Source organism: Callithrix jacchus, chromosome 4 (assembly GCF_049354715.1).
Source record: "Callithrix jacchus isolate 240 chromosome 4, calJac240_pri, whole genome shotgun sequence".
In the NCBI taxonomy this organism is placed as follows: Eukaryota; Metazoa; Chordata; class Mammalia; order Primates; family Cebidae; genus Callithrix; species Callithrix jacchus.
Window position 1 is genome coordinate 150632796 of NC_133505.1, and position 23685 is coordinate 150656480.

Genomic DNA, 23685 nt, shown 5'->3' on the forward strand with positions numbered 1-23685 from the left:
TGGGCCCATTCTTGATTTCATTTCACTCTTCCCCCTCAGGTAATTCTTACATACTGTCTAGCTATCATACAAGTTGAACATCTCTAATCCAAAATCCAAAATGTTGAGTGCCAATGTGACACAACAAATAGAAAATATGATGCATAAGTTCTCAATACAAGCTTTGTTTAATGCACAAAATTATTTAAAGTATTATATACAATTACCTTCAGGCTGTGTGTATAAGGTGATACAAGAAACAAAGTGTTTAGACTTGGGTCCAATCCCAAGTCTAACCTTGTTCGAAAGTCTGAAAAAAATCTGAAATACTTTTTGTCCCAAGCATTTTGGGTAAGGGATACTCAATGTGCAATAAATATTTCCTTCTTTTTTAAAGCCACTTGTATAGTGTCCCTAAACACATCTTGTTTCATTTTGAAGAACTGAAAAACACAAACCTAGCTCTTTGAGGGCAATATTTGCTACCAATTAGATGAAAGCATCCTAGGGAGGATGAACTGTGAACAGTCCCTGGGTCTGACTTATGTTTTAGAGTTTAAAGAGCCCCATGCTTAGGTGTCAGTGAGCAAGGTGATCAGTGAGTTTTAGCGGACAAGTCACAGTTTGAGCATCCAGGATCAGCAGAAATATGCTTAGAGGATTACATTTTTGTTTTATATTTTCTGCTTCTAAACTCACCCCTACCTCTAAAGGTCAATGCAGAACCTTCCTATGGGGTGAAATGAGTGTCTCCAACCGATCTAGAGATCAGGATACGAAAGGGAGAGCAGGCACTTTATTGGAATATGGCCAAACATGCCAAGTATAGAATAAAATGGGAGCGAGACCTCCTTGAATATACTATCCTGAGATTACGAAGACAGTAGATATCTTAGTCGCGATAGCCCTCAACACGTCTGTCTCTAATCACACGCCTCAAACCTCAACTGGTTGCTCTTTTGGTTCTGGTGCCCAGCTATCAGACTGGGAATTCCCTTCTCTCTATCCAGTATACAGTTGCCTTTTCCTATATCTTATGCACATGCTTGTGGATCACATCCTCCAGTAAATCCTAAAACGGGGTACAGGGGATGTAGGCTTTTTGAGAACTTGGATGTCTGGAAATATATTCTACTCTTAATATTGGATTGACAGCTTGACTGGATATAGAATTCTTGGTTGTAGATTATTTTACTTCAGAAGTTTAAAGGGTTTTCTCCATTTGTTTCCATTTCCAATTTTGCTTTTTGGGAATCTGAAGCCATTCTGATTGCTGATCATTTATATCTAATTTTTCTTCAGAAGTCTGTAGAATCTGTCATCAGTGTTCTGAAACTTCCATTTTACTGGATCTCTTAAAGGTGTATTAGGATTATCTAGAGGGACAGAAGTAATAGAATATATATATATATATATATATATATATATATATATATATATATACACAAAGAGGAATTTATTAAGAATTAACTCACACAATCACAAGGTCCCACAATAGGCCATCTGCAAGCTGAGGAGCAAGGAGAACCAGTACAGTGCCAAAACTGAAGAACTTGGAGTCTGGTGTTTGAGGGCAGGAAGCATCCAGCATGGGAAAAAGATGGGAGGCCTGGCCAGTCTAGTTTTTTCACAATTCTCTCTCTGCTTTATATTCTATCTGCAGTGGCAGCTGACTAGATGGTGCCCACCCAGATTAAGCCTGGGTCTGCTTTCCCCACACCACTGAATCAAATGTTAATCTCCTTTGGCAACATCCTCATAGACACACCTCAGATCAATACTTTGCACCCTTCAATCCAATCAGGTTGACACTGAATATTAACCATCACAAGTCTATCTTTTGTCAACTTGAACCCATACACATCTCCTGAAATCATACATAATATTCAAATAAAGATAATGTTATAATTACACCTAACATAATACAACTATCCATACAACTGGAAATGCACCAATCCCCAACCTCAATACTATTACATAAAGTTAACAACACTTAAATGCTGATGTGAAGTCAATAAATCTTACGTCACATGATGAAGGAAAGGAAAATGAAGATATCTTTTTAGTACAAGTATATACATACACAAACATTTTTAACAAAAGGAAGAAATACTTATGACAATTACTGTCCTCATCTCTGCAGCTGGTCACATGGTGGTAGCTGGTATTGATGATTGCCTCCTTCTACCCATTCTGTATTCCCTTTGCCTTCAGCAAGCACCTTAGCAGGTTGTGGTTTTTTTCCTAATGGAGTGACCCAAACCTTCATTCCTGAAGGATCTGGGCATTTGTAGTCCTGCCTGGATTGGGCTGTTGTAGTTTCCCATTGACCTTAATCACAGGGCATGGTAATACTAAGAGACATCCTAATGGATATCCTGTATTCCATGGATACTTTTCCTTACCTCCGTTGTGGAGTAGTAGACCATATGTGACCTTCTGGAGAACTTTAATTGTAACCTAGTTGTAATTGTGACTTCAAAAGGCCATTCCACCATTCTATCAATCCAGTTGCTTCAGGATGATGGAAAACATGGTGAGACAAGTGAATTCCATGAGCATGATCCCACTGTCACACTTCTTTAGCTGTAAAGTGAGTGCCTTGGTCAGAGGCAATGTTGTGTGAAATACCATGACAGTGGATAAGGCATTCCATGAGTCTACAGATGGTAGTCTTGACAGAAGCATTGTGTGCAGATAGGCAAACCCATATCCAGAGTGAGTGCCTATTTCAGTGACTCTTCCATGAAGGTTCAATAATCATAATTTGCTTGTTTCTTTCCAATTCCTTGCCATTTTACCTTACTTTCTGGGAGATTTTTCTAATTTTATCTTTCAACTCTCTATTGAGTTTATCCCCTAAAGACTTTTTTAATTTCTAAGAGTTGTAATTTTCCTTTAAATTGCTTTTTTTGTCTGTTTTGGACTTACATGCTAGAGATGTTCCTCAGATCTTTGGAAATTTCTGTCTGTCTGCTCATCATTAAGATTGAGAGAGGAAAAAAATGGAAATAATGAATGAGTGAGCAGTATTTCAATACTGAGCTGTATTGTAGGGTGGTCTGAGTGAGCTGTTTGGGGATCCCCCAATCTTTACATATTTGCTAGTGGAATAATTTGATTCCCAGGGAAGTTTCATTTTGCCCTGAGGGTAAGAGTATGGCAAGCAGAGTCCTGTAAGCTAAGTAGAAGAAAATGGGCATGTGGATATTCTCTGCTTTCAGTATCACTATTCACAAAATTAATCACTAGATTGTATATATGTACATGTATACATGGATATATAGACAGGCATACATATATTAGCTGGTTCTCATTATTCATGAATTCCCTATTTGCAAATTTACCTACTCGCTAAAACTTACTTGTAACCCCAACATCAATACTGGTGGCACTTTTACAGTCATTTGCAGAAATGCACAGAGTCGTAAAAAAGTTGAGTCATCCAGCACATTTTCCCAGCTGAGGTTGAACAAGATAATACTCTACTTTCTTGCTTTAGTGCTCATACTGTACCCAAGTTCCTTCCATAGGCTATTTAGTGCCACATTTTACACACCTTTGTGCTTTTTCTTTGGTGATTTCACTGTTTAAAATGACCACGTCGAACCAGGCATAGTGGCTCACAACCGTAATCCCAGCACTTTGGGACGTTCAGGTGGGAGGATCACTTGAGGCCAGGAGTTCAACACTAGCCTGACCAACATAATAAAACCTCGTCTTTACCAAAAATACAAAAAATTAGCCAGGAGTGGCGGTGTGAGACTGTGGTCCCAGCTACTCAGGAGGCTGAGGTGGGAGAATCGCTTGAATTCAGGAGGCAGGGTTGCAGTGTGCCAAGATTGCAGCACTGTACTCCAACCTGGGTGACAGAGCAAGACCCTGTCTCAAAGGCAGGGCAGTAGGGAAGGCTGCCTAGCTTAGTGCTGAAGTGCTATCTAGTGTTCCTAAGCTCACGGCTGGGATTTGCCCTATGGAGAAAATACGCATTAGGTCAACATTCAGGCATGAGTTACAGTGCTGTTGGCATGAGTTCAGCATTACGGAATCAACACTATATATTAGAGGAGGTGTCTTTAAACAGAAACACACATAAAACAAAGTTTTGTATTGATCCATTAACAAAAATGTTGTGAGCAGAGACTCATAGGAACCTAACTCTATATTTCCCCTAAGAGCAACAATTCAGTATTTGCTAATTCAGTGCTCATAGTGACTTCATAGAACATAACTGCCAAAAATAATAAGAATTGGCTGTATGTATGTCTGTATCTATACCTACCTGTTTTTGCCATAGTACTCATGCCTTCAGCCATCCCTCATATTGACTAATGCACTGACTGCTTATTTTTTTCCTTTCCAGAAAGTAGAATCACCTAGAGATGGGGAAGGGCATTTATCCAGGAAGCAAGAGAGTTGCAATGTGGGGCAGGGGTTGTGGGGGAGGTGTGATCTAGGAATCTTAACTTCTTTCAAACAGCTTTCCCCTTGTTCCTCCATATGTTGGCAGTCTCTTCCTCCTCATTCACCTGCCCCAATTGTAGAGGTACATGCTGTCCAGGAGTTCCTGTGACTTTAAGAGACTGTAGTGTGAATCTGGATGGTTCTCAGTTCTTGCCTACTGTTGGATTGCGAAGTAGAGTTTGGTGTTGCTTTAAGTCCTCCAAGTCAGTTACAATGTATATTAGCTTTCCAAATTTTAGGTTTCTTGTTTTCTTTCCTCCCTGTCCTATGTTTCTGTGGCCCTCTGTCCCTTTACTATAGCTTAATTCTTTTTCTTGTCTCATGACTCATGTTCCTGAGATAAATTTAATTGGTAAGTCGAGGTGATTATGCCACCCCCTTGCCATAGGACCATGGAAGATGTTGATATTGCTAAATATTTGCATGTTCTGGACTGCAGAGAACTTAAGAGGTCTGTGACTTGCAGACATCTAAATGAAAAAAATGTCTTCCTTTTTTCTTCTCTATCATGCTCCTTTATGAAAATGTGGATAGCTTGGTTCCTACAAAGCTGTCTTAACTTTCAGCTCAGAAAGAGAATGTCTGGTCAGAAGTAACATTTTTTCAATTTCAGTCTAGTCCTGATTCTCTCCATGCTTCTTTGTAATGTTTTTTGTTTTCCTGCCCATGTTGTCCCTGATTTTTTTTTTTTTTTTGAGACAGAGTCTAGCTCTGTTGCCCAGGCACAATCAGTCATGGCTCACTGCATCCTCAGCCTCCTGGACTTGACTGATTCTTTGATCTCAGCCTCCTGAGTAGCTGGGACCACAAGCACATGCCACCATGCTTGGCTAATTCTAATATTTAAAATTTTTTGTAGAGATGGAGGTCTCACTGTGTTGCCCAGGCTGGTATTGAACTCCTGGGCCCAAGCAATCCTCTCGCCTCAGCCTCCAAAATGCTGAGATTACAGGTGTGAGCCACCATGCCTGACCTATTTTTTATTTTTGATGTGTTAAACAAAGCTTTATCACTCCCAGATTACTGTTAATCATTTTTAACAATTTCAAAGATTACAAACCAATGTTTAAAAATAGCCACTATAATAGTTTACCAAGTATGATTCTAAATAGAGAGGAAAAAGATAGAAATAGCTGAGGTGATACTCATTGTTTTAGAACATTTTCTACCAAAGGGGTTCTTTTTATTTTTTGAAAGGTATTCATTTGTTCTGATTTTTAAAATAGTAATGCATAATTTTCATAAAAAGTTTGAAAATACAGAAAAGTGAAATAATATTCATCTTTATTCATACCAAAAGTAACTACTCTGTATGTGCCTTCCAGTCTTTATTAGTAAATATATGAATAAAATATTTCATTAATATTTTTCCATGTTATTCTCCCACAAATCCTTTTCAATTACTGTAAAAATGGTTTGGCAATTTTTGGCCACCTATTTCTGTCAAGGGCCAAATAGTATAATTTTTGGCTTTGCAGATCATATGGCCTCCATTGAAAGTATTAAATTCTGCTGTTGGAGCAGAAAAGTAGCAATAAATTGTATACAAATGAGCAAGGCTGTATTCCCATAAAACTTTATTTACCAAAAAAAAAAAAAAAAAAAGCCAGCCGGGCGTGGTGGCTCATGCCTGTAATCCCAGCACTTTGGGAGACCGAGGCGGGTGGACACGAGGTCAAGAGATCAAGACCATCCTGGCCAGCATGATGAAATCCCATTTCTACTAAAAAAATACAAAAAATTAGCTTGGCATAGTGGCACGTGCCTGTAGTCCCAGCTACTCGGGAGGCTGAGGCAGGAGAATTGCTTGAACCCGGGAGGCAGAGATTGCAGTGAGCTGAGATCGTGCCACCGCACTCCAGCCTGGCGCCTGGCGACAAAGCGAGACTCTGTCTCAAAAAAAGAAAAGGAAAAAAAGAAAGCCTCAGATTTTGCCCACTGGCTACATTTTGCTGACCCCTAGATATTATTTTTAAACTTTTTATTTTGATATAGTTTTACAAAAAGTTACAAAATAGCACAGAGAGATGCTGGATGCCCTTTTACTCAGTTTTCTCCAAGTTACATCTTAAATAACTGCAGTACAATGTCAAAGCCAGGAAACTGACATTAGTACAACTGTGTTCACAGTCTGCACCATTTGATAAGTGCGTAACCACCTCACAATGGAGATCCGTAACTATTCCATCACACAGAGATCTCCCTCATTCTAACCCCATATAGTCTCAGCTACCTTCCACCCCACTCCCGATCATCTTTATCCTTTGACAATCTCTAATCTGTTTCCTATCTCTCTACTTTGGTCATTTTTGAATATGTTGTGCAGATGAAACCACACAGTATGTAACCTTTAAAGATGGGCTTGTTTTACCCACCACTGAAATCCATCCAGGTTGTTGCATGTATCAGTGGTGTTCTTTTTTGGCCGGGCACAGTGGCTTACACCTGCAATCCCAATACTTTGGGAGGCTGAGGTAGGAGGACTGCTTGAGCCCAAGAGTTTGAGACCAGCCTGAGCAAGATAGTGAAAGCCCATCTCTCTAACAGATAAAAAACTAGCTTGTCCCAGCTACTCAAGAAGCTGAGGTAGGAAGATTGCTTGAGTTCAGGAGGCAGAGACGATAATGGCTGTAATCACCCCACTGCACCCTAGCTTGGGCTAAAGGCCAAGACCCTGTCTCAAAAAAAAAAAAAAAAAAAAAAATGAACTTTCTTATTGCTGAGTAGTATTCCAGGCTATAGATATACCACTGTTTGTTTACCCTTTCACCTATTGAAAGGCATTTTGGGAGTTTCAAAGGGTCTTTTAAGTTTCTAGCAATCACATATTCCATGTGATTCAGTTTACAGAAACACTGCAGACCTCATTGATGTTTGATGCAGCTGGCTAGGTAGGGTAGGTGTTCCCTTCCTTATAGTAAAGCTTCTGAGTTGAATGTGGTTCAGAATGTGGTGGTCCGTTTGTATCCAAGTATTGAATTGAATCATATCATTTGTATCTGTCAGTATTTTAAATTCATTGAACTCACTGATGTCAACCAAAGGTCATTGATCCTCTAGGGACTTCTAGTTGCTTTGCGGGTGAATACTAACATATCTCTAGTTGTGATGGTTGAATTAATAGTCTTAATACTTGGAAAGAGAAAGACCCAAAATCAAGTGTCAGTATTACCACTTACTACCTGCAGTCTTAGAGAGGTTACTTACTTGAACCTCCTTTATCTCATTTGTAAAATACAAATAGTACTAACCCTGTCTCATAGGGTTACTGTGAGGGTCATGTGAGATAACATGGGAAAACACCACACAAATGTTATTGTCATATTAATAAAAATATATTATCCTTCACTAGTGTTTTAGAAAGAGCAACAGCAGTTTTATAATCAGGATGAGTAGTTTCAGGTTGTGGTACCCTTGCGTAAAAATATGTATACATTTTTTTATATATATTCAGATTTAGATGCAGTTTTACAAACTGTGCCAAAAGAACACAAAAGAACAGGGAGGGCAACAGGTATTTCTGTGTGCTGTGATGGATGGCCTGTGTTGAAAACACAATACCAATTAGCAGATGTGAGAAGAAATCATTTAAATCAACAATGTCTGTAGCAGGCTACCCATCTGCTTCCTGTTAACTAGCCCTTCCTTTTTCAAACTGTCTTCCTTCGGTTTCCATGACCCTGTTCTCTCCTGTTTCTCCTCCTGGCTGATCATCATCATTTTCTTGGCCCTTAAATGTAAGTTTCCCTAAGGATCATCTCTGTACTTCTCTTTCCATGACTTCTTCCCTGGCAATATCATGCCTTTACTTCATTCCTCAAAGCCTACATCTGTGTCTCTAACCGTGACCTCCCTCATTTCCATCCTGCTGGCTGGACAACTCTAGGTCAACTCAGTATTTCCAAGGCTGAAGTCATTTTTCTTCCTAAGATGGCCTTTCTTTTCAAGTTTGCTATTTCTATCTCACATCCCCAGCATCTTCTCATCCTTCTGCCTCTGAACGTAGAATAGTCCTCAAGCATTCTTCTCCCTTTGCCACCTCCTACCCAACACAAGTCTAATCATGTTGTTGACTGTGACACAGAATCTCCAATCTCCTCTTTCCTTTTCATTTCACGTCTCCACCTTCAGCTTTTTTTGTGGGTGTTGGGGAGAGAAACTCTTGCTCTGTCTCCCAGGCTGGAGTGCAGTGTTGTGATCATGGCTCACTCTGCCTCCTGGGCTCATGTGGTCCTCCCACCTCCTGAGTAGCTGGGACCACAGGCGTGAGCCACCATGTCCAACTAATTTTTTATTTTGTGTAGAGAAACAATCTCCCTATGTTGCCCAAGCTGGTCTTGAATTCCTAGGCTCAAGCAGTCCTCCTGCTTCAGCCCCTCCATAGTATTGAGATTACAGGCATGAGCCACCACGCATGGCCCACCTGCAGCTTTTTCACTAAACTCCAGTCTTTTCCCGCTATACCCACAGCCCATTCACCCCGCCTCACCTTTGTCCCGTCCATCTTCCACGGCTCTTTTTAGGTTCTTCCGATTTAATGTTCTGTGTTGTTTTCCTTTCATGTAAAGCCCAGATGATTGGTCTAATATAAAATCTATGCTTATACTTCAAACTGCTTTTCTTCTTAACCTAAGACATCATAACTTTGATAAAAGTGCTTTTTTAAATATTTACATACTCCTGATGAACTGAAAGGAAGTAATATAAAGAAACTTTTTTTTGGAATTTCATAATATTTTGCTTTTCTCTTTTTTTGGGGGGGGGGCGGGGGAACAGAGTTTTGCTCTTGTTACCCAGGCTGGAGTGCAATGCGCGATCTTGGCTCACCGCAACCTCCACCTCCTGGGTTCAGGCAATTCTCCTGCCTCAGCCTCCTGAGTAGCTGGGATTACAGGCACGCGCCACCATGCCCAGCTAATTTTTTGTATTTTTAGTAGAGACGGGGTTTCACCATGTTGACTAGGATGGCCTTGATCTCTTGACCTTGTGATCCACCCGCCTCGGCCTCCCAAAGTGCTGGGATTACAGGTGTGAGTGCTTTTCTCTTAATAGTTTTCTATGTCATTAATTATCTGCATACTTTTTTCTATGCTGTTCCCATGTATGATTTCTCCCAATATTTCCACAAAATTGCATATAACCAATATCTACTTATCAAATGAATGATTGTTATGTTAGAAATTCAATTCTTGCTTGACCCATGCATTCAACCAGCATTTATTTATTATGGGTCAAGTACTTGGAGGCATTGGGGATAAAATAGGCACAGTCTCAGCCTTCACAGAACTTATATTATAGTAGGAATTCTAAAGATGTTACCACTGGAGTATTTATGACTGGCCTTATACTTAGGTATTTTTTGCTTATGTCTCAAGCAAAGTTATCAGGCACTTCATTTAAGAGTGTATTAAATAATACATCAAATAATTATACTCTGGTTGCCTGAAGGATATGGAATTTACTTGTTTAGTGAAGTGAGAAGTTTATATCAGAAAAGGAAAACACAGGTGAGTTTACAAAGGGTCTTCCCAAGGGGAAGAAGCAGTTGTTGGGGAGGGAAAAGAGAGTTAGGATATCAAGCTATTGAGGTCACCTCCAGTCAGTCACTTCTTCTCAGCCAGGCAATTCCATGAAACTAACATAATGTGCTCTTGAATTTTACACAGATGGCAATCAGGAGTTATTTCCATGTGAAGTCTGTGGAAGACGCTTTGCAGCAGATGTTCTGGTAAACATAAAGACATTTTGTAGATGTGTTTCATTGGACTTAAATGAACTGTCAAGTCAGTGAGGAGGCCGCAGTGCAAAGATTAAAGACAGATGTGGAGGAGAAGCAAGGGAAGAGGAGAAGTATATAACCTATGGCTTGTGGGCCCAGAGAACACTGAGACAGACTGATGCTGCCTCATTCAAAAGCGACCCTGTTAAACATGGTCCTCCTGAAATGATGCCAGATGGAAGTATCTTGGCATTGTCAGTGATCCCTTGAGAGATTTTGGCTCTTCCGCCTTTTCTTTAAGCATCAAAAATTCAAATTTCAAGGCAAAAGCACCAGGGAAATTAGCTAGTCAAGAGGAATGAGCATTGAATTTCAGACATCTGGAAACTTGGCTTTTAGCCGCAAATTTGTCACTAATCCTGACAAGTCCTTTAACCTTCCTGTTTTCTGCTTTGCCACGTATACAGAACTTCTAATTTCAGGGTTTTTATACCAGTTGAACGAAATGATGCATGGATGTAAGGCCTGTTCCAAGATCTAATTGTTGAGATTCAAGCTAACTGCATATCAAGTCCCTTGATTGATGGCTATAAAGTTGAATAAAAGCTTGATTTGTTTCAAAATTAGGGAATCAAATAGGTGGTATGCCCCAATAATATACAGGGGTTCCCAAAAAAGACAGTTTTTTCAAAAAGAAAATCTAAGAGGATAATTCAGCTGTCAGGACATTTTAGATCAAGGAGACATATGGAACTTAAAGGATGTGGACTGTAAGCCTGACTACATTTCAGGAAAAGACTATAAAATGAGGTTTTAGGTTTTATTTTTCTGGGGAATTTAAAAAATGAAACAGCTGTCTTTTAGTTAGCTGTGGTTAGAGATTCCTGAAACTGGAGGGAGAGCTTGCGGAGCTGGCTGTGGCCCTGTAGCCCACCAGCCTGGAGCTGCACCCCCTGAGAATCAGTTTGAGAACTGAGAGCTTCCATTTGCAGAGGGATCTCTAAATGTCAAGTCCCTCTTGGATACTTTTGAGTTTCATTCCTAATCCTATTTCTAGGGTATTGATCAAATGATTGGATCTTTCTCTCTTTTTTAGTTTAAAATCGGATGGCTTGTTCTTAGCCAGGTGCAATGATTTCACAGAGTTGTATTTTGTGGGGTCTGACAAAGCTATTGTGTCAATGACAGCTATTACATGTCACGTATCCGGCAAGGGAGAGGGCAAAGGTCCCATAGTGGCACAATAGCATATTTCATACAGGTGGTACACAGGCAAAGCTCTGCATGTTAGTCCTTAGTTTTTGTATCAGAAATGTTGAATGCTTAAAGAACTACTGTTTGGAGTAAACAGCATACTGTCCACATTCGAATTAAATATATAAACCCAAATTTGAAGTAAGTCTCTTTAACTATAAAGGCATTTTATTGTCTTTGCTCAAACACAGTATCTAGTCATATGTAACACAAATGAGAAGAGCAGATGGATTTGCTCTGCTGTGATCTGTTAGAGAATGAACTAGGTTCTAAGGAGCAGCGCGGTCCCTGTAGTGGAGGCTGTCTAGGTATGCCTAGTATTAAAAACTGTGATTGTGCACTTAAAAAATTCCAATCCTTACCCTTTGTTTTCTAGAAAAGGCATGGACCAATATGTAAAAAACTCTTCAACAAAAAGCATAAACCTTTCAATTCTTTGAAGCAAAGATTACAGGGCACTGACATTCCTATTGTGAAAAAGACTCCACAATCTAAGGTACTCCTGATATCTTCTTTATTGTTTGTTATTACATTCTGCGGTAGTCTAAGGCCTATTTCTGGGATTTCTGGTTTCATTTTTGCTTGCTAATGCCATAATGTAATGTAACTGTAATCCACCTTTACTGTTTGCTTTATAATCTTGCTCACTTAGATTTTCTTATATATTTCAGATATTTTCCAGATGTAGCAAAAAATAATCTTGTTCATATTTTCATTAGAGTGGCTCTAAATCTAGCACTTAACTTGAGAAGAAAGTCACTTTTAACCTTACATTTGTCTTTCTTTAAAGTTTTATAGTTTCTTTACTTTTCTGATTTTTCTTTTGTGTTTTCCCTCACTATTGGAGTGTGCAAATTATATTACTGTATTTTCCAAACCTCTTGAAGTAGTGCTTTTGAAAATCAAACTCTTCTTTTTTCCAATTTTCATAGTCCTGTTTCCTGTGAATTCAAATTCCAGCTTTAAAAAAAAATTGTAATGGAGAGGTATATAATCTAGGGTATTATTTGTTGGTTTTATTTTTTCCAGTCGCCACCTGTGAGGAAGTCTAACTGGAGACAACAACACGAAGACTTTATTAATGTAATCCGATCAGCAAAGCAGTGTACGCTAGCCATTAAAGAAGGCCGACCCCTCCCACCTCCACCTCCTCCGTCCTTGAACCCAGGTTTGTGGATATTTTGGGTTGCTTTTGAGGCCAGGCTTGACTTTTGACCAAATCATCATGCCCTATATGTACTCTGAAATTGACAATAACGATTATATAGAAGTAATTTTACTAATTATATAAAAGTAAACATCCTATTTTTTTTAATTCTACATAAAGATTCTGTGTTTGCTCCTAACTCTGTCCCAATGTGAGAACACCATGGTAGCTGTAGTATTACCTAACTCCAAGGGACACCAAACACCTCATAGCTGATGCACATGGAGCTATGCAGAGCAATCTAACCAACTCTGCAAAAGCCCCATTGTGTCAGATACCCACAGCTCTTTTTTTTCCCCAAACACAAAATTTAGCATTTTAACCATTTGAAGCTGTATAGTTTAGGGGCTCACAGATTTTTTTTTTACTGAAAACATTTTATTTTGAAAATTTAAAAATCTATGGAAAGGAGGAAGGAATAGTACAGATGCCCTCCACTGAAATTTGGCAATTGTTGACATTGTTGCCATAATTTCTCTCTCTCTTCTTTTCTTTGGCAGAACCATTTAAAAGTAAGTTCTAAGCGTCATTAGTACTTTATCTTTAGCCATTTTAGTATGCATCTCTTCAGTATCAGTTCATTTTCCTGCATAATCACAATACTATTATCACACTTGATATATATTAATATGTTTTCCCAGTTACCTTAAGAATATTTTTTAAAGCTTTCTTCTCACCCATATTCAGCCACAGTCCAGGATCCAATCACAGTTTACGTACTGCCTTCTGCTGTCTCTTCAGTCTTTATCAGTTCTTCAACAATATCCCTACCAGGCTATTTATCTTTTAGAATGTCTCATGTTCTGTATTTCTCTTCTTATTTAATCATATTGTTTAAGTTTTTCCTCTATCTCATCTTTCTGTAAGCTGGTAGTTAAGCTCAATGAGATTAAAATAACTATTAATACAAGATTATTAATATATCAACAGTAATCTTATCCGAAGCAATATATGATTTGCAAATATTTTCTCCAATTCTGTGGACTGTTTTTTCTCTCTCTTGATAATAGCCTTTAATATACAAAAGTTTTTAATTGTGATTATGTCCAGTGTATCTGTTTTTTCTTTTGTTGCCTGTGCTTTTGATGACATATCCAGAAATTAATCACCAAATCTACATCACAAAGCTTGCCAATGCTTTCTCTTTTAGTCTTAGCTCTTATGTTTAGATTTTTAAAATCAATTTTGAGTTAATTTTTGTGTGTAATGTAAGTTTCCAACATCATTTTTTGCATGTGAATATCCAGTTATCTCAGCACCATTTGTTAAAAAGACTTTCCTTTCCCCACTGAATAATCTTGAAACCATTATCAAAAGTTACTTGACCATATGTTTGAGGATTTATTTCTGGGCTCTCTGTTCTATTCCGTCAATCTCTATGGCTGTCTTTATGCCAGTACTAAGTCGCTTTGACTACTGTAGCATTCTAGTAACTTTTGACATCAGGAAGTTTGAGTCCTGCAAGATACAGTCAAGATTGTTTTGGCTGTTTGGGGTCCTTTGAGATTCCATATGAATTTTAGGATTTTTGTGCTATTTATGCAAAAATATTATATTGAGATTTTTGTTAGGGATTGCATTGAATCTATAGAATATGTTGGGAAGTATTGTCATCTTAACAATATTAAGTTTTCCAATCCATGAACATGGGATGTTTCTCTATTACTTACATCTTCTTTTATTTCTTTTAGCAAAATATTGTAGTTTTCAATGTACACGTCTTTCTCCTCATTGGTTAAATTTATTTCTAAGTATTTTATTCATTTTAACATTATTATAAATGGAGTTGTTACCTTTCTTCTCAGATTATTCATTTTTAGTGTATAAAAATGTAACATCTTTGTATGTTGACTTTGTATCCTATAACTTGTGCTGAATTCATTTATAATATTATTTCTGATAGTTTTTTGTGGAATTTATAGGATTTTCTACAATAAGATTATGTCACCTGAAACAGAGATAATTTTACTTCTCCCTTCCTAATCGATATATCTTTTATTTCTATTTCATGCCTAAATAACTTGTAGTTCTATATTGAATAGGAGTGGCAAAAGTAGACATCCTGGTCTTGTGTTTTCCGTTAAGAATTATATCAGCTATGGGTTATAAGTTACTTTTTAAAGCATAAATACAGCATATAGTGGGTATTATAACATGGAAGTGAAATGTATGAAAACACTAGCACAAGGCTGAGTAAGGAAAATAGACATATATTGCAATGGTCTTACATTATATGTGAATAAGTATAGTGTCATTTAAAGGTAGACTATTATATGGTAAAGTTACCTATTGTGAACTCTAGAGTAACCACTAAATAAATATAACTCATTAGTGATATAACTAATGAGACAATACATGGAGTAGAGATAAAAATGTAAAAAAATTCAATCCAAAGGAGGAAAAAGGAACAAATAAGAAGTAAGATAAAGGCAAACAACAAGATGGTAGACTTAAACCTAACTGTATGCATAATTGTCTATTAATGGCCTACGTACTCCATATAAAAGACAGAAATTGTCAGACTGAATAATAAAGCAAGACCCAACTATAAGTCTTCCATAGAAGACTTATATGAACAAGAAAAACATGTTCATATAAAGCACAAATAAGTAAGAGCATGGGAAAAGATATACATGCAGACAATAATCATAAAGCTAGAATGACTATATTAAAACTGTGGAGCAAGTATTAACAGATGATGATTCCAAAGATAAGTACATCAAGAAGATCTATCAGTTCTAAATGTTTATGTACCTAGTAGCAGAGCTTCTAAGAATGCAAAACAAAAACTGACAAAACTGGAAGGAGAAGCAGAGAAATTTACAATTATATTTGGAGATTTTATCACTCCTCTCTCAGTAACTGATAGAATATACAGCAGGAAAATCAGTACAGATATAGAAAAGTTGAGCAACAGTAACCAATTTGACCTAACTGACATTTATACTTATTCTATGACACATACCCACAGCAGAAGACACAATGTTTTCAAGCATATATAGAATAGTCACCCAAGAGAGACTATCTACAGGACTACAAAGGAGGTCTCAAATTTAGAAGTGAAATCATACATAATATGTTCTCTGACCAGAAGAGAATTAAATTAGAAATGTATGACAAAAATATATCTGGAAAATTTCTGAATATTTGGAAATCAACAAGTCATTTCTAAATAACCCATAGATCTAAGAAGAAATCATGAAAGAAATTACAAAATATTTTTAACAGAATGATAACAAAAACATCTAACTTTGTGGGATTCAGCTCAATTAATTCCTAGAGGGAGTTTTATAGCTTTAAATGTTTACATTAGAAAAGAGAAATGGTTTAGTTCAATTATCTTAAACTTTCTCTTCAAAAGATTAGAAAAAGAACAAATGAGACCTAAATTAAGTCAAAAGAAGAAAATGATGTAATTCATCAAATTAACAAAATATTTTTAAAGCATATCATCTCAATAGAGAAAAAGCCTTTCACAAGATGTAACACCCTACATGTTAAAAACAATATAAAAAACAAAACAAAACTTCTCAGCAAGATAGAATTAGAAGGGAATTTCCTCCATAAAGGTCATCTTTGAGAAATCTACAGCTAACATCACACTGAACAGTGAAAAACTGGACACTTTCTTACGGAGATCGGGAAAAAAAGCAAGGATATTCGTTCTGACGACTTCTATTCCATACCATATTATTAATAATGCTCAGTGTAGTAAGGCAAAAAATCAGTTAAAAGAAACTACAGGCCAGGAATGGTGGCTCATGCCTATAATCCCAGCACTTTGGGAGGCTGAGGTGGGTCACCTGGGGTCAGGAGTTTGAGACTAGCCTGGCCAACATAGTGAAACCTCATCTCTAAAAAATAATAATAATAATAATAATAAGGAACTACAAAAAAGCTACTGGAATTAAAGTGAATTTAACAAAGTTTCAGGATATAAGATATATACAAGTGAGTTTTAGTTCTGTATACTAGGCATAAACAATTAAAAAATGAAATTTAAGGCAGGGCATGGTGGCTCATGCCTGTAATCTCAGCACTTTGGGAGGCTAAGGTGGGTGGATCAGGAGGTCAGGAATTCAAGACCAGCTTGGCCAAGATGGTGAAACCCTGTCTCTACTAAAAAAAAAAAAAATTAGCTGGGCACTGTGGTGGGCACCTGTAATCCCAGCTGTTTGGGAGGCTGAGGCAGGAGAATTGCTTGAACCTGGGAGGTGGATGTTGCAGTGAGCTGAGATCATGCCACTGCATTCTAGCATGAGTGACAGACAAGACTCTATCTCAAAAAAAAAAAAAAAAAAGAAGAAGAAGAAATTTAATGTATTTATAATAACATAAAAAATGGTAAATATTTAGGGGTGTATTTAACGAAATATATGCAGAATCTATAAAATGAAAATCTCATAATATTTATTCAAGAAGTTAAAGAGGACAAGAATAATGGTGAAATTTAGCATTTTTCTGGTTTGGAAGACTCAAGATTCTGTTATGATGTCAATTTTAACCAAATTAACATATGTTCAATGTAATTCTATAGAAATACATAGAAGTTATTTTTGCTGGGTAGAAATTGACTACCTGGCTGGGTATGGTGGCTCACGCCTGTAATTCCAGCACTTTGGAAGGCCAAGGCAGGTGGATCACTTGAGGTCAAGAATTCGAGACCAGCCTGGTCAACACAGTGAAACATCATCTCTACTAAAAATACAAAAAAATTAGCTGGATGTGGTGGTGGGCGTCTGTAATCCCTGCTACTTGGGAGGCTGAGGCAGGAGAATCACTTGAACCTGGGAGGCAGAGGTTGTAGTGAGCTGTGATCACACCATTGCACTCCAGTCTCAGTGACAAGAGTGAAACTGCATCTCAAAAAAATAAAAAAGAAGAAGAAATTGATTAGCTGATTCAAAACTTTTATGGAAATGGAAAGGATCTGGAATAGGCAAGATAGTTTTTTAAAAAGCACAAAGTTGGAGTATTTACATTACCTGATGTCAATAGTTACTTTTTTTATTGCATTTTAGGTTTTGGGGTACATGTGAAGAACATGCAAGTTAGTTGCATAGGTACACACGTGGCAGTGTGATTTGCTGCCTTCCTCCCCTTCACTTACATCTGGCATTTCTCCCCATGCTATCTCTCCCCAACTCCCCACCCGCCGCTGTCTCTCCCCTATTCCCCCCAACAGACCCCAAAATAGGTAAATTTAATTGTATGTAAATTATTCCTCAAAAAAGACCATTTAAGAAAATGCAAGAGCAAAAAGCCACAGTATAATCTTACTAGAAATCATCTGGAAAATAAATCATCTGATCTTCTATACCAGAAAATAATCCTCATATTTGCTTCAATGTTATTGAGTGCTAATGAAAATATATCTTAAATAATGTACTGTTTAAAGATATTCAGTAGAAAGATATGTGCTATGATTTTAGTAACAGTGTAAGTACCTTGGCAACAAGTTTCATATAACAAAAAACACCTTTTATGAGAAATATATTCATTTCAGGATCAGAAACTACAGGGTTGATGGCTACCTTATGGTTCTTTAATTGAGTAAGTACAACCATGTCAGATACCCTGCTGTGTGAATTTCTCTCACATTTTAGATCCAACTTGGATCTTAAATGTGACTTGGATCTAAAATGTGGGAATGATTGTTTCTCTTTTAAAAAATTTGTTTTGCAAGACCTCACCAAATGTTCAATTTGTATTTCTATTTTATAATTAACTTCTTTCTTGTGCCCTTAATGTAATTTTATGCAACAAACAAAATGATTATATGCACTCTCAACATTTTCACCACAATTTGATGATTTTGTTTATGCAGGGATTTTACATTAGCCCAGAATTCTCAGGCTTAAGTACTGGAGAATTTATATACATACAACTAGAGTTATCTGTAACATGGCCTAACCTGCATGAATGTGCCAGTAATTTCCCTTTCTTTCTCAGCATTATTCCCTATTTTCATGACTCAGTTTTTAAGACACACCTATATTCTACTTTATAGGACTTAGCTAAGTCTGTTAATGATTTAAATTTCTAGGATACTGTGACAGTTTATGCAGAGAGTGATATAGAATATTTATAATTGTTATTTTTCTGTGAGGCCTGGGACATTCAGTCATCATTTTATATGGCTACATAGACATGGATACACAGCACAGTATTTGCATTTTAGAATGATGCTTGGTTTTCTACCTTTCTGTGAGATATGACCACCATATTTCTCATCAGAATTCATTTGTACTCTGACTTTTAAAATCATTACCTATTGAAATAAATAGGACATAGTGATTTTATGAAAACATTATTGATAGAGCAAGACAGGTGACTCCAATTGAGCTGAGGGTAGAGCTTGTAGCTCAGTCATGCTGGGTTCAGATTGTTGCAGAAAACACAGGAATTCTCAAAATACCTGAAGTTTAACATAAATACAACCAGCAACCTTGAATGCTCAGATGCAGGACCCTGTCCTGCCTGCTCTCTGCTCCTCTGATGGGGCCTCACATTCCCTCTGTAGGGTCCCAGAGGCCCTAGTGCCTCCTCTACTACAGTTTAACCCACCAAGCTGTAATTGTCTGTTTGCCTAGTCATCTCTGAGATTTTTCTTGGCGGGGAAATAGACTTCAGCTTTGCTGTCTCCATGGTAATATGTAGTACCAAATACGTAGAAGGGTGGCAGTGAGTGAATGAAAAAGTGGGTTTAAGGAAGCAACTCAGTATTGCCATGATCATTGTTTGTGCCGATGTGAGTAGGGTTTATGGTTGCAGCATTTCTTGTGTAAGATTTGGCTTTCCAGCTGGCAAAATTGAAGAAATAACCACCAAGCTAAGAGCCATATTCTAGATGGTTCTTCTAAACCATTGTAAGTGAATTCTGAATGATAATGGCACTTTCTATTATTCTTTTTTTCCAGGCCGTTTCATTTCTATTTGGTAGTTGGAATCGCAACCTTGCTGAACCTGTTTCCTTATAGCAATATCTAGCATTTATAAAACATTCAGTATGTTCCACCCCACCCACTGTGCCAAGCCTTTATGTGGATCATCACAGTTAACTTTCACAACAATCCGATGAAACAGGTGATATGTAGGTGCTGGGAAAATGAAAGCTTAAGGAGATTGGGTAACTTGCCCGAGTTCACACATATAACAAGTAAAGAACTCAGGCTCAAAACCAGTCAGGCAACCTCCAGCGCTGGGATTTTTATTATTTCCCAATGCTGTCCTGTTCTTTTTTTTTTTTTTCCCAAGGCCTTTATCTCCGTGTGAAATTTTTATTTATTTGTTTCTATCATAGAATGCTTATTTCTTGATTTCAGAGACATTGCATCCCCAGGTGTAAAACAGCACCTGGAACCAAGTAGAGGCTCAGTCAGTATTAAATTAACGACGAGGTACTGCCTTCTGGAGTAAGAAATAAAGGATAAGACTACCCGATGATTGCTAAGTGCTTACTAATTCTTACATTTTTTGAGTATACATTTTAGGAAATGATTTGTTCAAATAGAAAACTCCCCAAACTGCTTAAAAAGGTGGCTTAAAAAATTCTTAACAGCACTACATTAAATATTTATCCACACATGCAGACATTTTGATTGTACACTAACACAAGATCTACAGTTTTTGAGGTTGATGCAGTTTCACACCCTTCTGGGGGGAGGGCATTATTTTATGTTGCTGATATCTAATGTGTTAACCCTTTAAGATACCCAAAACAAAGTAAACACCCATCCCTGCTTGATTTAGAGGGGTAGGTGCCAACCTAGTTTTGCTATGAGCAGCTCTATGTTCTAAGAAGATCTTGGCTCTTTCCTACTTTTCATTTCTCTCACTAGCCAATTATGTCTGGTAATTGCAAATGAAAGAAGAATTTAGACAAAAAGCTATAATACAGAACCACAGAGAACCTGAGGCCGACAGGAGCTGCCTGGGCCATTGCATCTCTGGAAGCTGAAGCTGTTTTTAGTGACACCTTCCTATCATCCCTCCTTCTTTCCCTTTTCTATTTTTTTAGCCCTCACCTTTTATCCTATCGCTATCTCCTTCCTGAATATATTGCCTGCTCACTTAGTATTTAAGTGAAAACAATCTAGCTACTGCAAAAGCAGTATGTCTTTCTACCAGTGACACAATGCCACTGGCCTCCGTTCACATCTCCCAAACCCACATTTGGAAACATCTCATCTCCTTCTGTAACTCCATAACTTCTGTAATACTCACCCAGCACCACAACCTGGGCTTTTGAATTTACCCTTCTGTGCCATCAATACTAATATTCTGTGATCCTGGAACTACTTTCTTCACACAGCATTCACTAAATAATTTATTTCATTGAGAAGTTCTAATGTATAATCTTTTCTTTCTAGAAAGGTACATCACTTAAACATTTCAAGGGCAGACAATTGAAATGAATGCACAGGTTGTGACATTTTTCCTTTCCATGTCCTTCAATTGAGCCCTTGCACATCTACCCCTTTGGAATAGTCTCAAACCAGAGTTTGAGACCTTGTTCTTTCATGTTGGAGCAGGGTTCACATCATTACTTACATGTTTATTTGTTCACTTATTTAAAATAGGGTCTGGTTCTATTGCCCAGGCTGGAGTGCTGTGGCATAATCACAGCTCACTGCAGCCTTGACCTCCTGGGCTTAAGCGATTTTCTCATGTAGCTGAAACCACAGGTGCACACCACCATACCTGGCTAATTTTTTGTAGAGATGGGCTTTTGCCATGTTGCCCAGGCTGATCTCAAACTCCTGGGCTCAAGTAATCCACCCACCTCAGCCTCACAAAGTGCTGGGATTCCTGGCATGAGCCATCATATCCTTATTTCACTTCATGTAGTCCATTCTATAATTGTTTTTGAAGTGTTAATTTCCATTTGTTGTTTTTACATTCAGATTATATTCAATGCCCATATTGTATGAGGAGGTTCAATGAAACCACAGCCAAGCGACATATTAATTTCTGCAAGGATCAGTCTTCTCGCCGAGTCTTTAATCCAGCCGAGATAGCAGCCAAATTGGCATCCAAAGCACAGGTAACTATCTCTCCCCAGGTGTTGGCTTTTGTGCCCTTGCATGCCTGGTGTGAGCAGGTAGAATTTCCTAGAGAACCTCAATTACTTATTCTAAGAAGTGTAAGGGTAAAGAGAACTGATCACCATGATTCATCCCTATGGGAGTTGGCTTCTTTTGAAGGGGAATGCTTTCTAGCTAATGGCACCTTTGGGTGTTGTATTAAAAAAATATTTCTGGAGTATTTGAAGCTTCTTTGGATGAAGACTTGAATACATCGTGTTTCTATAGCATTATGGAAAAACTCTTTATCCAACAATGGTTATCAACCTTAACCACCCAGAAAAGAATTGCAAATCTGAAGTGAAACTGCCTGAGTTTCACTCACAAGGCAGCTGCCCTACAGGTCATCTATTTTGCTCTGTAGAGAAGGGGTCTTTAGCCTTTTATTTAAAGCCACAGAATCAGCAAGTTAAAGGGATATGTGGATGAATGGAAGCAGCTGTTATAATTAGGTCCAAATCAGTAAAATAACAAGCTGAAATAGAAGATAGTAGATTTACAAACCACAGAACTGGAGCCAGCAAACAGCTCCATTCACATACACACAGACACATGTCCCAGGGACATACTTATAAGATAGCATAAAAATTATTCGTTTCATAGAAATGGCTTAGATGCCATGAAAGTTGGTTTGAATACTTCAAATATATATAGACTGTTTTTTTGTTTATTTACTTTTGAGACAGGGTCTCACTCTGTTGCCCAGGCTGGACTGCAATGGTATAATCATGTCTCATTGCAGGCTAGAGTGCAATGGTGTAATCATGTCTCATTGCAGGCTGGAATGCAATGGTGTATTCACTGCTGACTGCAGCTTTGATCTCTCTGAGGTGATCCTCTCACCTCGGCCTCCTAAGTAGCTGGGACTACAGGTTCATGCACCACACCTGGCTACTTTTTTGTGTTTTTAGTAGAGGTGGGGTCTCACTATGTTGCTCAGACTGGTCTCGAACTCCTGGGCCCAAGTGATCTCCCCTCTTTAGCCTCCCAAAGTGCTGGGATTATAGGTGTGAGCCATCGTGCCCAGCCTCTACAGCCTGTTTAGAAAGCTTTTGGTTAAATTCAGTATTTAATGAGGTGGGACCCTTTCCAACAAAACGGATCCCACAGACTGTGGATCCTGAGCTCTATCCCTAGAAGCATTAGAGAGTTACTGACTATCTACCATGTACCAGATACCATGCTGGGTAGTGGTTGATCAAGAATTTGTCATTGAAAAATGGAGGGGGACTTGGAGCTGGTACAGTTGGCATATATAGGAGGGCTGTGGAAGAAGTCACTGCAATTCTTGGAAGTCTTCAAACACAAGCAAACATTTTGCCCTTAAATATCAAAATGGGTTCACCAGCCTAGAGTTGGGGTTGGGAAGGGCTTTATACACAAAACATCCAGCTTATGGCCGGAGGCACCCATCTGTGGGGTGGTGGGGCTCAGTGAAAGCATAGAGAACCTATGGAAGAGGTACAGAGACAGGCAAGATAGACAGCCAGATCTAGAAGGGCTTTAACTCAAGCCAGTTGACAGAGGAAGAAAAGAGGAATTGATTGAATGTGCACCCTAAAATCAAGGACAGCCAGGTCTGAGGGCCTGGAAGCAGAAACTGGAAAGTCTTCAGGAAGTCAGGCAGTCCTCCTTTGCACTTTGCCATCCTGTCTCTTCCTCCTGCTATTCTCTGCCTTCTCTTCTCTCTGAAGACTGGCTTTCTTGGCCTTTCTGTCCAATTGGCCTCATGTGTCACCCTATAGGCGATGTGGTTGGGTGAACAGTGGAGACTAGAGTTGCATACAACTGGCTTTTTAGAAAGGTCATTTCTACAACTACTGTTCCACATGGTTTAATGGGAGGCCAAGTAAGAGCCACCACAACAGGGATAAAATGAGGGCCTAGAACAGGAGGATTAATAGGGTTGTGTGGGAGGGAGAATCTAAGAAATAATTGATGAGACTGAGAAAATGATTAGGCATAGAATAAAAGAG

At 38.2% G+C, this 23685-nt stretch overlaps 1 protein-coding gene across 2 annotated transcripts in view; it reads left to right on the forward strand.

Moving 5' to 3' along the window:
• Positions 1 to 23685, forward strand: part of ZC2HC1B (zinc finger C2HC-type containing 1B) — an 81695-nt gene that overhangs the window by 2406 nt on the left and 55604 nt on the right. For both annotated transcript variants that reach the window (XM_035296910.3, XM_002747080.6), the window contains exons 2-5: positions 10110 to 10171; positions 11793 to 11912; positions 12446 to 12584; positions 21530 to 21669. In XM_035296910.3, the coding sequence (XP_035152801.3) occupies positions 10110 to 10171; positions 11793 to 11912; positions 12446 to 12584; positions 21530 to 21669 (461 nt within the window). The remainder of the gene's footprint in view (positions 1 to 10109; positions 10172 to 11792; positions 11913 to 12445; positions 12585 to 21529; positions 21670 to 23685) is intronic.